At 39.1% G+C, this 16457-nt stretch overlaps 1 protein-coding gene across 4 annotated transcripts in view; it reads right to left on the reverse strand.

Annotated features, from left to right (window-relative positions):
• Positions 1-16457, reverse strand: part of ZRANB1 (zinc finger RANBP2-type containing 1) — a 70467-nt gene that overhangs the window by 9732 nt on the left and 44278 nt on the right. For 3 of the 4 annotated variants that reach the window (XM_055246086.2, XM_063616969.1, XM_063616980.1), the window contains 4 exons: positions 10017-10204; positions 4696-4849; positions 3092-3163; positions 2425-2623 (listed from right to left, as the gene is read on the reverse strand). In XM_055246086.2, the coding sequence (XP_055102061.1) occupies positions 2425-2623; positions 3092-3163; positions 4696-4849; positions 10017-10204 (613 nt within the window). Of the gene's footprint in view, positions 1-2424; positions 2624-3091; positions 3164-4695; positions 4850-10016; positions 10205-14391; positions 14514-16457 lie in introns of all 4 variants that reach the window. The other variant, XM_055246091.2, reaches the window with a different exon arrangement.

Below are 16457 nucleotides of genomic sequence, written 5' to 3' on the forward strand. Positions count from 1 at the left end.
AGCACTTTGGGAGGTCGAGGTGGGCAGACTGCCTGAGCTCAGGAGTTCGAGACCAGCCTGGGCAACATGGTGAAACCCCATCTCTACTAAAAATACAAAAAATTAGCCAGGTATGGTGGCGCCATCTGTAATCCCAGCTACCTGGGAGGCTGAGGCACGAGAATTGCTTGAACCTGGGAGGCAGAGGTTGCAGTGAGCCAAGATCGTGCCACTGCACTCCAGCCTGGGCGACAGATTAAGACTGCCTCAAAAAAAAAAAAAAAAAAAAAAAAAAAAAGGAAATGACCACCAAAGAAAAGATTACTGGCTGCCTTTTTAGAGAGGACCTGCAAAGTGGTAGATTTACCACGGTTCAAACCTGGCTTTCCATCTCACAGGGCAGAGTCACATTAACCAAAACTACAAGGCAGACCTGTGAAACCACAATGCCAAGAACCCACTGTCTAGGAACGAAACCAGGCTCGTCCTCTTGACATAGACGGGCCCATAGCAGTGGTCAAGAAAATCAGCAGTAGGAAGCTAAGAAAATCAGCAACAGGAAGCTGCTTGGTGACCACGGGATCTGATCAAGACGGCCAGACAGGCAGAGCACAGACCAGCACCAGGCTTACCTAGCCCGATGAACCTACTTCATACTACCAGACAGCCGTCTCCACTAAGAGGCACAAAAAAGCCCTCTCTCCAGGACAATTACTAATTGACTAAAACTACCTGAGTGACACATTCATTCTTTAGCTTTATTCCAATCAGGTCATCCAGGAAGCTATTTTATTTCTCTAATGTGCCCACAAATTGTTACTCTATTACGTTATGCTTCCCCCTCTGCTCCCCGCAAGACAGTCTCACTCTGTCACCCAGGCTGGAGTGCTGTGGCGCGATCTTGGCTCGCTGCAACCTCCTCTTCCTCCTGGATTTAAGCAATTCTCGTGCCTCGGCTTCCCGAAGAGATGGCTGGGATTACAGGCATGCACCACCACACCTGGCTAATTTTTGTATTTTTAGTAGAGACAGGGTTTCAACAAGTTGGCCAGGCTGGTCTTTAACTCCTGGCCTCAAATGATCTACCTGCCTCAGCCTCCCAAAGCAATGGGATTGCAGGCATAAGCCACAAACCCCAGCCATACTGCATTATGCTTTGATCTACAATTTAGCTCTCAAGAAAGTAATTTATAAGCCGGGCACGGTGGCTCATGCCTGTAATAACTAAATGAAATATGTTCAAAGAACCAAGAGAATACCACATAAGTCAAATAAATGTAAAGACTGAACTATTCATTCACAAAAACAATTATTTTTCCAGTGACTGCATGCTCTTAAAAAATATAAAGAACACTTTGATACAATTGAAGAAATGTGATTATGAACTGTTAGATAACAGAATCAATGCTGAATTACTTAGATGTAGGAATGGGGACGTGGGTGAGTAGAAGAATATTCTTATTCTGGAAAGATGTATGTTGATATTTTGAAGGGTAAAGCATCATGATGTCTACAACGAATTGACCCACGAGTCTTTCTGTATGGAGACATGGAGCAGGTGTGACAAAATGTTAACAACTGCTCAACTGAATGAAGAAAATACCAGGATCTATTGCACTGAATTTTTTTTACATTATTCCATGGGTTTAAAAATTTGCAAAATAAAAAATGTGATCTTAAGACTCCCTTAGGAAGGAAAAAAACTTGTAACACAATGTCAAGATAACCTGTTAGGTGAACACGAATATTCAATAAGGCTGGGTGCAGCAGCTCAGGCCTGTCATCCCAGCACTTTGGGAGCCTCAGGCAGGCGGATTGCTTGAGATCAGGATTATCAAAGCCACTCTGGGAAACATGGCAAAACCCCATCTCTACCAAAAATACATAAAACAGCCGGGCATGGTGATGAGCACCTGTAGCTCTAGCTACTCAGGAGGCTGAGGTAGAAGGATGGCTTGAGCCCAGGAGGTGGAGGATGCAGTGGAGCCAAGACTGCACCACTGCACTCCAGCACAGCAATTGAGCCAGACAGACCCTGCTTCCATCGATGAATCAATCAATCAATCCCTAAAAACATGAGCAATGGCCTTATCAATATTTAAGGCTACTATATATAACTTGAAATGCTGCATTTGAAATGTTCAAATATACTACTTCTGTCTTATAGAAACAATAAATGCTTGCATTTTAAAGCTTCAAATGTTTCTATTTTAAAATTTAGCAAAAAAATGTATAAAAACCACTGATTCTTGCTTTTATCTCGTTTCTTGGGGGAAAAACAAAAACAGAAACCATGGACATGTTCAAAGTATTTTAATGTCCAAAATGAACTGTTTTTCCTCCAGTTTCCATAGAAAATATAACTGACATAAAAAGTATCCCACCACAAGGAAATAATCCAGCAAATGCACTCCTGGGTTGAAACAGGGCAGAATGCCAGCTCACCAATGTGAACAGTCATGCAGGCTGTCATGCAGGGCTTTCCGAAGCACCGAGTCCTTGTCATAGATGCCCCAGGTAGCTTGTAGTACTGAATCAAGTAGGCAGTCTCCTGCAGTCCGGTTCCAAAGTGCATACAGTCGACTATCCAAACGTGTAGCCAATTCCAAGGACCAGTTAATAATTGGAGATTCTTCTTCTAATTCTGTACGATGGATTTAAATACATGTTCATTTCCATACCTATGTCATTAGAGAATATTCATGGGGAGAAGAACCTATTTTCTAGATATAAAATGGTTTATATGTAATTTACCAATAAACACTTAAATAAAATTGACCAATTGAAATATAAACTTTCGAGTACTTGAAACATCTTGTCTCTAGAATAATTTAATCAACTTTTAAATTCTTTACAGTTTTATTTTCTAAAAAGTGTTTAATATAGAAATATATACATTCTGGAACAGGAAGCAGAGAACCAAGGTTTTAAAATTTTTTATCTTTATTTGTTCACTCTATAACAGTGAACCATACAATGTAACACTGAACTTCCGGACTTTACATCTTTAATTAAAGCAAGTTGACTATACACCAAACTACACCATGCCTTACTACACAAAACTTACTTGATCAGATGAAAGGTAAATTATACTCATTAATTCCATGCTTACCTTTTTGAACGTCTCTATCAAGCACCTCATCAAATAATTTTTCTTGGACTGTTGGGGGCAAATCTTCAATATCTACAAACAAAAAGCAAACTTAAAAGATCTTTTGTTTCATAACTTATACTTAATTACACTTATTAATTACCTACTAGTAACTTTCTCTAACATAACTCCCTTTCCATTGTAGGTTATCAGATAGCTTTTTCTTAATATACAAGTATAACATGTGTGATATAAAATATTTCTTTTCTGGGCCGGGTGCAATGGCTCACACCTATAATTCCAGCACTTTGGGAGGCTGAGGCCAGCAGACTGCTTGAACTCAGGATTCTGAGCCCAGCCTGAGCAACATGGCAAAACCCTGTCTTTATACAAAAAATATACAAAAATTAACCAGACAAGGCAGCAGACACCTGTAGTCCCAGCTACTCAGGAGGCTATGGTGAGAGAACTGTTTGAGCCTGGGGAGGCCAAGGCTGCAATGAGCTGTGATCTTGCCACCGCAGTCCAGCCTAGATGATAGAGTAAGACCCTGTCTCAAAAAATAAAAATAAAAAATAAGTTTTTAAAAATCTAATCATTCTGGAGTAAGCTTAAATACACAGAACAAGTGCATTTCAAATGAAACTTCCTCCAATTTCAGAAAACTTAATTACTATCTCCTACAATTTGTAAAAATCTGTTTGTCTGAACATAAAAATTAAAAACACGGAGATCTAGCCCGAGTAATACTGCGAGACTCCATCTCTACAAAAAAATTAAAAATTAGCCAGGGGTGGGTGGCATGTGCCTATAGTCCTAGCTACTCAGGAGGCCAAGGCATGAGGATCACTTGAGCCCAGAAGTTAAAGGCTGCAGTAAGCTATGATCATGCTCACTGCACTCTAGCCTGGGCAACAGAGAAAGACCCCATTTCAATTAAAAAAAAAAAAAAAAAAAAAAAAACAGCAACAAAACAAACAGATCTCAGAATCTCAGATGAAAGATTTTAGAAACTTTTGGTGTTTGGTGTATTTATTCAATGCCAACTGACAAAAACCATTCTGGAGGATGTTTTCAACTGTCAATGAATTGAAAAATGAAAAGTTGCTTCACAAACATAGTAGAAATAAATAAAATGAGTAAAAATGGAATGACATATTCAAGAGAATGCAGTGTGTTCAATTCAAATAACCTGACTCTACCCATCAAAAGCTCATGTTCTAATCCCATCTCTTAATACCAGGTGACCAATATAGCTATCTAATTTCAAAATAACACACAAGCATGAAAAGGGAAAATTTTTCAAAGGAGATTTTTTTAAAGGATATTCTAAAATAAAACCAAAGAGAAAAATAAAAGAGTAAAACAGATTTTTAAAAAATAATCTGAGGTCCACAAAGAAATCCGTTACTATCAACTGCTGTCTTCCTCTCAGATAGCAAACGCATTTACTAACAAGTAGCCCTCCGTATGCTCACTTCTAGCATAAATAAGACAGTCAAGTAACTTAAGATGCACATATAGTAGCTATGTTATGTGCTTTCTAACAGAAACATTTTTCACCTATACACAAACGTAACCATAATAAAATGAAAAAGTCTTTTTACATTAGATTTTGGAGTTACCTGCTGGCAATGTAAATGTTACAAGGTCAGTCAGAAAATAGCAAGCAAAATCCCCCTTTCTCTGATGAAGAGAGGCAGCTATCTCTCTCCGGATTTGTTCTGTCAGTTCAGGACACACCATTGCTGGAATACACTTTGCTGCTTGTTGAGACACCTTAAATACAAAAGAAACTTTCCTCTCATCTCATGTATCATAAATGGAAGCAGAAAACAACAGTATTTAAAAGAAATCAGCAAAATTTCCCAATAACTCAAGGTTTTCTTTAATCTTAAAATACACTGGGTATTATTTCCTTACCAATGAAAGTATATACCAGTATAACTTTTCAGAAACAGTCATAAAAATGTTTTATCCTCTGATTCAGTAATTCTATTTAAGAATTTATCACAAGGAAATACTCAAAGATGCACAAAAAATGTATGGAAAAGGGTGTTGTTCATAGACACATCACAGGAAGAGGAGGGAGGACAGAAAATCTAGGCAGACTAACCATCGTGTACACAATAAAAACATTCTTTAGAAGCAGAGAATCACAGCTGATAAAGGGAAAACTGCAAACACTCTTCTCCCACAAGTTTCAAGTACCCTAACTTGGACTTTAAAAAAAAGCACGGTATTTAAAGGGTTAGTTCCCACTGACCTCAAGCCCTTTCTTCCTCTCCATTTGTTAACACTCTTGAGTTTTTAAAAAAGCATCTGGCATCTCCAAGTTTAAACACAGACTGCCAACCTCTGAAGCTCAGCCTGACAGGAGTGAGATGGGAGCACTACGGCACAGGCCTCTAAGCAAGAAAACAACAATCCAAGGAAGGCTGTAACTTTCTTTTGTTATTTTTTTATTCTTCTTAAAATGCTAAATAGCAACAAATGTTGCAAAGATTTAATTTAACCTTACATTTCAGTCATATCTAGTTTGTGGAGCTAAATAAAAATACATACACAGAACTCTAAAATCATAGTTGAGCATCTGCAAGTAACAAACAGAATTCGAGGCCAGGCACAATGGCTCACGCCTGTGATCCCACCAACCCTGGGAGGCCGAGGCAGGTGGATTGCTTCAGCTCAGCAGTTTGAGACCAGCCTCGCCAACAAGATGAAAGAAACCCTGTCTCTACTAAAAATGCTACTACAAAAATTAGCTGTAGTCTCAGCTACTTGGAAGGCTGAGGCATGAGAATCGCTTGAACCCCGGAGGAGGAAGTTGAAATGAGCTGAGATCGCGCCACTGCACTCCAGCCTGGGCGATGGAAAGAGACTCTGCCAAAAAAAAAAAAAAAAAAAAAGCCCCAAAGAGAATACCGTGGGAACCCAGAGTGAGCCTGTTCCCTGATGTCACCAACCTGGACGACTATCCCAAAGGTAGCCTTCCAGCCACAGTGGGGTGTGAAGCAACAGGTCTTCCAGCCCCTTCTTCTTCTCAAAGAGTAAGGTTTAATGATAATGTTATCTACATCATATATGCAAACAACTAACTGCTACTGCTATTAAAGAAATATTTCAAAAAACCCTGCATAGCCAACACAGTCACCTGACTCCCTATTCTGAAACTCCAGCTTGGTGCAGTGGCTCACACCTCTAATCCCAGGACTGTGTGAGGCCAAGGCAGGAGGATCATTTGAGCTCAGGAATTCAAGACCAGCCTGGGCAACATAATGAAACTCTGCCTCTACAAAAAAAAACAAAATATTAGCTAGGCATTAGTGGCATGCACCAGTAGTCCCAGCTACTGGGGAGGCTGAAAGGTGAGAGGAACGCTTGAGCCAGGGAGGTCAAGGCTGCAGTGAGCCATGATCACACCCCTGGGCAACAGAGAGAAAGCTTGTCTCAAAAGAAAAGAAAAAAATAAAAAATTAAAAAGCTCCTACATGGAAATTCAGTTCAACTAGACTTTATTGGTCAAGATTACCATTAACCATGAAAATTCTCACTGCATCTTAACTCCATGAGCCCAACCATTAGTCAACACTCAAACATGGAAAACCAAATATTAAGTATTTCCAGAATATAATTGACTATTTCTCAAGTAACGTAGTTAAAATGGCTCCCCCAAAGTAAATTCAAAAACAGCTTATTTCCATCAGCTAGCTCTCAGGCCCTTTCCAAAAACCTGGAAAGACCTTTCCAAAAACCACCTGGACTGTACCCTGACTACCACAAACATTCTAAAAGAAACTTAGCCCCCAAACAACCCCTTCCACCACCATCCTTAAGCAGGATATGCCCCTGCAGCCTGCCACTCACCTTCTCACCTCCTTCAACCTTATGGTTCTCAACCATCTCCGTAGGCTGGGAGTTCTTAACTTAGGGTCCATGATCTTGGGAATGGTCCATGTACTTTAATGGGAATTTGGTTTTAATTCAAGTTAAATCAATTTTCCCCAACTTTTTACCTATATTAAAATGCATTTTCTTATATATCACAAATTTAGTTTAATATTTTGGCAGCTATTATTTCAATACAACTGATTTCCTTTGTAATCTCATTTACTTCTTATTTTATGTATTTAAAAACAGTATTCTGGGAAGGAGTCCGTAAGTTCCATGAGACTACCAACAGGGTCCATGACACAGAATCCGATGAAAATTCCTGCCCCACACAATCACCAACTCTAATGTTCTCCTGTTCTCATTCTAAAAGACCTTGGCTGAGCATTCTCTGCAACACACTCCCTTAGTCTAGACTTAGTCCAGACTCCCCCACTTCCAGTCTCCCTACTGGCCCCTTTAATTCTGTCCTTTGGAGTATTTACTGCATGGAGACTGAATCCATGACCAATTTTGCTCTTTGCCTGGAACAAATCCCCTTCACCTCTCCCACGCTGTTCCAGGGTTGTTCTACACATCCCACAGAATACAGCAAAAGTAATGGTATGTTGCTTCCTAAATCCATTTATAAAAGACACTGCAGGTTTCAAAGACACTGGATCACTCTCGCACTCTGTGCCTCTCTTGGATCACTTGCTGGGGGTGAGACCAGCTGCTGTATCATGAGCATCCATCCCTGTAGACAGGCCTGCATGGCACAGAATTGAAGGCTCCTGCCAAAAGCCACCTGAGTGGGCTTAGGAACAGATACTCTAGCCCCAGTTGAGTCTTTTGACAACTACAGCCCTGGACCACTTGACTGCAACCTCATAACATCGTGAGCCAAAACTATTCAGCTAAGCAGCTCCTGGATTCTAATCTTCACAAACTCTGTGAGATAACATACATTTGTTGTCTTAGCTGCTAAGTTTCCAGACAATCTGTGATATGCAATAAATATACTGATGTTCTATCATCATCCCACTGTTTAGTCCTCAGACTGTCTCAGGAGCTCAATGACTCATAATGGCCCCTCTAAAACCTTGTAATAATCTTCTACCTACCTTTAGGGGAGCCCCTAAAGACTTTCACCCTAGTTCACAACCACCTTCTTTATCCTGGCTCCCGTCACCACCAGCAACTACAACTCCACATTGACGGCCCTTCCAATATACAATAGACAACACAACTAGGCACCACAACACAAATGCAGCCAGGCCTTCGACACCAGAAAAACTCCAACTCTCTATCTCACGTTCCAAAACCTGGATCCCTCTATCTGAAAAGTTCCCTTCTCCCTTATACTCAATAAGCCTGCCCTTTTGTTTTCATCATGGCCTTCAGTCTCTCAAGCCCCCCACCCCGGCTTCACTGGAATCTTACCAAACTGGACACAGTGGTTAGCTACTACAATCATGTTTCCATCTAACCTTCAAATTTTTTAATCCCCATACAGTGCCCTGTAGTGGTTCCCAAATATTGGCAAATTTGAATACACAAATATGCAAAAGTATATATGAAAGATGTATACTGACAAAATTTGAATCCACAGTTAATATGACTCTCTGCACTTTTACTCTATTTCTCTTACCATTAAAAAATGTTTCCTTGGCCAGACACGGTGGCTCATGCCTAGAATCCCAGCACTTTGGGGGGCCGAGGCGGGCAGATCACTTGAGATCAGGACTTCAAGACCAGCCTGGCCAACATGGTGAAATCCCACCTTTCTAAAAATACAAAATTAGCCAGGCGTGGTGGCATGTGCCCACAACCCCAGTTACCTGGGAGGCTGACAAAGGAGACTCGCTTGAACCCAGGAGGCAGAGGTTGCAGTAAGCCAACATCGTGCCACTACACTACAGCCTGGGCAACAGAGTGAGACTCCAGCTTAAAAAAAAAAAAAAAAAAAAAAAAAAACAAACCTGGATAATGTAGTCACATCCTGAATAATTCATACACAATCTCTATCATTTGTAGCATGTACCTAGTTATGAAAGCCAGAAACTGAAGAATCAACTTACATCCACACTATATCCTCCCATATCCAATCAGTCTACTTCTTCAGACTGAGGGCCTGTCTCAGTCTCTCCAACCCTCTAACCCTCTTCCCATTTCTAAGGCTACCCTTCTGGGTACCCTTCTATGGCTACCCTTCTGGCAGAAGTTCTTGCCAGCACCTCTGCAACTCCCTCCTAACCAGGCTTGCCCCTCTCCAGTGTGCAGCAGCCAAAACACAATCTCTCTGCTCACTCCCCTGCACCCGTACCTAACACCATCCAGTGCCTAGGGATAATCTTCAAATTCCTTGACACAGAAGATCTTTCATAATCCAGCCTCTGCTTATCTTTCAGACTTCCCTTCTCTCCATTCCCAATCACCATCTCAGCCATGCTTAGTTACCTGCAAGTCCCTAGATTCACCACAAATTCCGCCATCTCTGCCCCCTGTAAAAATGCTTTCCTCAACTTCCCTTCTCTCCCTTATCCACTTCATGTGGCTAACTCCTAACTCCTTCTCTTCAAATTGCAGCAAAAACATTACCTGCTATAAGAAAGACGACAAGACACCTCAAAACTCTTCAAGTACTGGCATAACGCTTGGCATTTACATCTACCAGGGCACAGGCTGCACAGAATTACCTGTTCATTTCTTTACTTTGCTGGAGATTTAATCAAGAAAGAGCCAATATCTTTACAATTCTATCCCTTCTTAGCCCAGTGCATGGCACATGGTAAATATGCAATAAATATCTGTTAATTGAATGACTAAAGAATGACAGATACATCCCAGGTTTGTATGAACCAAACATGATGAGTCAAACATTGTTGTGACTATTCAAATATTTGAAAGCATACACCCTTAAAAATTAAGTCTCTTAAGTTTAATGTTATTTTTAAAAGGGGGTAAAAGAATTCAAAACATTTTAAAGCTGCTTAGAGAAACATTATAAAATCAAAAATGAAAACCAAAGAACAGATTTCCTTAAAAGAACATTTAACCAAAATGCCAAACTTACCTCTGTAAGCAATATTGCTAGCATATCTTGCCTCTGAAAACGTATAGCCAAGTGTACAAGAGTATAGCCAACATCAAAGGCAGAAGGACGGTTCAGCAAGCGTACTTCATCTGCGGTGAGCTGACGTGCAATGTCTCCTCCTGATGACTTGTATGCTTCTATGGCAGCTAAATCACCTTCTACAACCCCTAAAACAAGCATCAAGATAGAAAAGCATTTAATTCTCATTTTCTTCAAAAAACACAAACCGTAGCAATCACTCCAAACTCTTTTACGTGTTTCTCTGTGCTTCCTGGATCCTGATGCATCATTTAAATGTCCTATAAGAGTAAGGAAAATTAGTTTTTTGCTTTCCCTTTAAAAATTTTCCTTCCAGAACTAGAACTGCCTAGACATTTACCTTAATATCAGTGCAGGCTCCAGGCTCTGGTGAGATTTAGAGGAACTATTAGACTGTATGAACTGGATCGAAGATTGATAATCTAGTATGAGAAACCAGACGTCACAAGAGACACTGAGCCCCTGGTTCTGGTCCTGCGTTCATCCTGACTCTGCAGAAACCAAGGAGACAGGGATGTGCTTCCAGCTGGTGTTGAGCTCCTCCTGCCCTTTACAACGCATTCTTAAAGCAGAATCAAAACAAATGCTAAGCTTTCCATACTGCTCTTTAGCTTTGAAACAACTTAGAGCAACTGAAACCATCTTCACTGTAAGTAAACGTTGGCAACATTTTGATTTCAGATTCTCATAGCCAAGTCTTCCTTATACCCATTAAGAATTCATAACAAAGTAAAAATTGAACCAGATGATTTCAAATAAAATACGCTAAAATAAAACATTACAATCCAGTTAGAGTAGGGGGAAAACAGAAATCTCACTTCTGCCCAAATCTATAAAGAACATTCCATTACCACTGAACCATTTTATTAATCTTAACACAAATTAACATTAGGTAAACACAGTAATACTGTCTACTAAGCAGTCCGGTAAAGTATGGGTATCAGCCTGGGCAAAAAAAAAAAAAAAAAAAAAAAAAAAAGTAGATTAGCTTCCAATTTACCACAAAAAGTGTTTAAAACAATTTTAAAAAAATTATTTGTGGGACCAAATACTTTTAAGTGTTTCCTAAGTTACATCAAGACAAATGTGTTCGCTGGATAGAATATTAATACTAGGTAAAAATATTCTTAGTGTACTTTTAAAAAAGTATTTTAATTGCCATCTTGAATTAGGAATTAGATCAGACATATTCCTTAGAATATAACAGACTGGTAAAATGCAACAATTTTCTACCATTAGTAAAGATAACAAGGCTTCAAAATAATTCCCACATTTACTGAATCCTCATCATATAGAGGAACGCCTTGCCGGGCAATATGAGAAGTACAAAGACAGTGAAAACGTGACTCCAATACTCAAAACAGTCCTTTCTGCAAATTTCAATCCTCTCCTCAAAAAAATGACCCCCTGCCCCGAACACAGACATACACATTCTTCAGGTTGAAAACCCATTATATTAAGAATGCCTTCTTACAGGAATTCTTATTTTCACAGCAATGTAGCTTGATAAATTCTTCACTATGCATATACAAGTTCAGCTACAAATGCCCCGCCTCCACCCACCTTACACATCCTTATGAGGAACAGTACGCCCTAGAGAAGTCAAGGCTAAAGCTTAATCAAGGATGGCATGAGATAAAGGCTATACATCTTCCCAAAGGGGCAAGCCTTTCAAATAGACCAGAAAGTGCTACTTGAACTAAAAACAACTCTATGATTGAAGAGTTTTCTGTTTCCAATTATTATGTTCAAATATAGAAAGAACTCTGAAACTTCTGCTTATTTAATGAACAATTAAGTATAGTCTTGTAGGGCCCACAACTTTTAAGATAATTCAATGCAGTTTTATTTTATTTAGGACTGAGCATGCCCACGCCATCTCCTTTCACTTCATAGCATTTCTGTATGAAGGCAATGACCTTTCCCTTCAGTTCTATCAAAGCCCTTGACTATTTTCAGGTATACATAGCATCAATGCACCTTTTATAGTCTTTAGTTCTAATCTAAAAATATTACCTACTTACAAATTTTTTTGTATTACATAAAAAATGTTCCAAACACTTCCAAAAACAACCCGAGTCTGATCAATTTAGCTGAAAAAGCAAAGAGAAAGATCTGTACAATTTATGTGTATATATGTGTATGCATGTATGTAGGTGTTTGTACTGTATGTGTTCGTGTTTATTTCTTATTTCTCAAAGACAAAGATGAGGTAATCTAAAGCTAAGCACCAAATAACTTCCTTCTTTTGCTTGGAAGAAGGGAAGATCTTCAAATCACTTTATTGCTTTTAGCTAACTCACCATATAGCTGAAGTCTAGAAGAATCTCATCTTAGACATTCTTAAGATTTCCTCTCTAATGTCTCTGAGTGATTTCTGTAATTAGAAGTTAATGAGCACTGGGGGGTGGGGTGCAGACTACATAGCACAACAAAATTAGCAGACTGTACTTTGGAACTATAATGTACAATAATATCACCCATTCTGCTTTCATTAAGTGCTTTTTTAAAATATAACCAGAACTTACAATGTTGAAATGCACAGTACGTGAAATTATGTCTCAATAAAGCCGATATACACAAACACAACTAGGATTTCTATTTGACCTAATACAAAATTATCAAAAACACTTTATTAGTCCCTCCTACTCCATGCTCTGCATTAAACTACAAACGGGCATACTGCCCATTCCCCAGCATGGCAGACATACAGAAGACGAGGAGAACAGACTATTCTCAGTTTTTGACAGCACAAAATTCTCCAAACTTCCCAGAGCATGAAAAACACACATCACTTAAATACAGGTAAAAAATAATATTTAAAATTATTTTATTATCTAGTGTTTGGGGAATATATAATTTCATTCTTTTCATTAAGCATAAAAGTTCATAGTCTCAGTGAGACTGGTACATTTTCAGCTACAAAGATTAGTAAATTTATTACAAATCAAATTTTATGAAAATGTCACTGAACTGTCCCAATTTTTGCTATGTCTTTATTGCACACTGCTCAAAGAGAACTTCTGAAAGTTTAGACGTTACTTCATAGGCAGGTTTTTGTTGTAGACATGGTATTCAATAGGATTTGGCCCATACACATATAATTTAAAGTTTTAGCAACCGCATGTTTTCTACTTAAGGAGCAGGGAAAAAGCATCATAATATATGCAAAAAAAAAAAAAAAAAAAAAAAAAAACCTTACAAAATATCTGAGTTCTTCACATAATTACACTTTGAGCACCTTTTAATGTCAGGGGATAAAAAGAACGTAGGAATAAGGTAGAAGAGTTGGTAGACAGGAAAAGACAAATAAATGCAAGTGTTAAAATCTCACTTTATAGGACAAAGGCCAGGAAAAAATGAAAAGTTCCAAGAGAAGGTAATCAACATATACATGTTTTCTAGGTTACTGACATCTCACAATGCCTCTAAGAGTAACTGAAGCATCCTTTTTTTTTTTTGAGACGGAGTCTCGCTCTGTCACCCAGGCTGGAACGCAGTGACGCGATCTTAGCTCACTGCAACCTCCGCCTTCTGAGTTCAAGCAATTCTCCTGTCTCAGCCTCCTGAGTAGCTGAGACTACTGGTGCACACCACCACACCTAGCTAATTTTTGTATTTTTAGTAGAGACGGGGTTTCACCATATTGATCAGGCTGATCTCGAACTCCTGACCTCAGGTGATCCACCCACCTCAGCCACCCTAAGTGCTGGGATTACAGGCGTGAGCCACCGCACCCAGCCGAAGCATCTTTCTCTTAGTACTTTTTTTGAAAATTTAACAAACGTGTATTATGCCTTCTGTCCCTTTCTCCTTCATGAGGACAAATAAAAGGACAGCTGAAGCCACTGTGAGAAGATTAATTTTATAAAACTAATCTGCAGTATCATCATACATTCAAAATTGAATGAAATGTACAATTAGCCTAACAGTGAAACATAATTACAGATAAAGTGTTAATACACTTCTTAAAACATGAAGGCCTAAGAATGAAAGCCACTATATTATATATTACTAGCTAAACAGTTAAAAAAATAAAAAGCAAACATATTATTCCGTAAGCTGGGCCAGGAGTACAGTTTACGTATTTTGAAGCCACAGGTCAATGACTCACTGGGGACTTCACAGCTACTATGGAACTCCATTGGTTAGAATTTAGAGCTGGCTCATAGATGTTTAGAAAACAGACTTATTTTTTCCCCCATATATGGCACAGTTTTCAAAGTTTTGCCTTATTTTCCTTTATGACGTAGAACTGTAATGGTTATTAACTTTGAAAAGAATGCCAAATGGTAAAAAAAAAGCCAGGACTTACCTGAGCCCACATGGGCCAGCCCAACACTACCCTGGAGTTCTATGGTAGCTGTGACATCACAGCATGGTTTATGCTGTGGGGTCAGGGTGGACCTGGAGTCAGCTGGCACAATTTCAGGAACCCTTAAAGAGAAAAGTTAGTTTTAAGTGGTAATGTTCAGAATGTCCTTTACCACGGTCAGAGAAAGATGCAGATGTTTTTTCTCTAGCCAGAGTTTAACTCATTTAACTGGTTTTCATATTAAAAGGAAACTATACCACCCAGTAATACTTTTTTATATCATAAGCATTTGGCTATAGTTTAATCCTGAACCTGGAGATAGTCACAGCAAACTCTTTCAAAACTAATGAGCTGCTTTTTAAATAAAATGACTTCAATATTTTTTGAAGTGTACCTTCAAGTAGGCAAAAGCACAGGAACAATCTCAGAAATAATTTGAGCAGGCCAAAACACCTCCTGGTTGTATTTTCCACATAATAATAGCAACAAGTTAAGATCTACTATTTCTATTCCTAGTAACAGTGCTACAAAACAATAATCTATTCAAAAAATCAAGAGATGAAAATCAAAATTATAAACAAATTCTTAATCTGTATCAAGACTAGCTTCTATTCAATAATCTCACTGTCCATTACTAAAACATCCTCTTTAGAAAAATAAGATTCAATGAGAGAAGGAAGTCAAATAGTCACTAAAGCTTTCTAAATTATCTGTAAGTTGTGACAAACTATGTCAAATAGTCTATACTACTGAGCTCTTTTCTCCTCACCTCTTTGATCAGAGTGTTAACAACCCACTCTTGTGAAAATATAAGTCCCCGAAGTCATGAAAAAATACCTAACCTAACAGATACCTTCGTAAGAAAGAAGATTCTGCCAAGCAGGAAGAATTGCTGCTGAAAGCAACATGGCAGGACTTAAAGGAAACATGCCACAAAGTTATCTTTGGGACAAGTGATCAGAGACGGGGACAAATGTTAATGGGGCTAAAACAGATGAACATGAGTTCAAATTATGAGTCACTTAAAATATCACTGAAAATATTCAACTGAAAGGAAATTACGGTTCTTAAAAATCTTAGGTTCCGGCCGGGGAAAGTGGCTCATGCCTGTAATCCTAGCCCTTTGGGAGGCCGAGGTGGGTGGAACACCTGAGGTCAGGAGTTCAAGACCAGCCTGGCCAACACGGTGAAACCCCATCTCTACTCAAAACACACAAAAAATTAGCCTGGCGTAGTGGCATGCGCCTGTAATCTCAGCTACTCGGGAGGCTGAGACAGGAGAATCGCTTGAACCCAGGTGGCGGAGGTTGCAGTGAGCCGAGATTGCACTACTGCACTCCAGCCTGGGCGACAAAGAGCGAAACTCTACCTAAAAAAAAAAAAAAAAAAATCTTAGGTTCCAAAAGCAGATTTTGAAACTCATAAAATAGTGTATGTCAAAACCACATTCACCACTGAAATCACATCCAAAGGTTTTTCTGACTTCAAAATAAAAATTTCATTTGCCACACTGACAAGTTACCCTGGCTGAATCTGAAACCAGATTTTAGATTTTTATAATTACACTATCTCAGGTACGCTGGGAGAAACTGAATAGTCTAGCCCACCTTTTTTTTACTAGAAGGTAAATGAACATTTTAAAAGTGGAAATGGGAGGCTGGGTGCAGTGGTTCACACCTATAATCTCAGCACTTTGGGAGGCCAAGGCAGGAGAATCGCTTAGAGCCCAGGATTTCAAGACCAGCCTGGGCAAGATGGTAAGATCTCACCTTTACAAAAATTTTTTAAAATTAGTCAGGCATAGTGATGCATGCCTGTAGTCCCAGCTACTTGGGAGGATCACCTGAGCCCAGGAATTTGAGGCTGCAATGAGCTATGATCACACCATTGCACTCCAACCTGGGTAACAGAGTGAGACCCTGTCTCTGTTTAAAAAATGAGGTAGGGGCAAGGAAGAAAGGATAAAAGGAAAAACTTTCATAATTTATTATAACTTTATACTGTTCATATTATATACATTTAATTCTTCTAGACAAAAGTAGACAGAATTAAGACAGAAAATCATC

This window comes from Symphalangus syndactylus, chromosome 2 (genome assembly GCF_028878055.3).
Source record: "Symphalangus syndactylus isolate Jambi chromosome 2, NHGRI_mSymSyn1-v2.1_pri, whole genome shotgun sequence".
Classification (NCBI taxonomy): Eukaryota; Metazoa; Chordata; class Mammalia; order Primates; family Hylobatidae; genus Symphalangus; species Symphalangus syndactylus.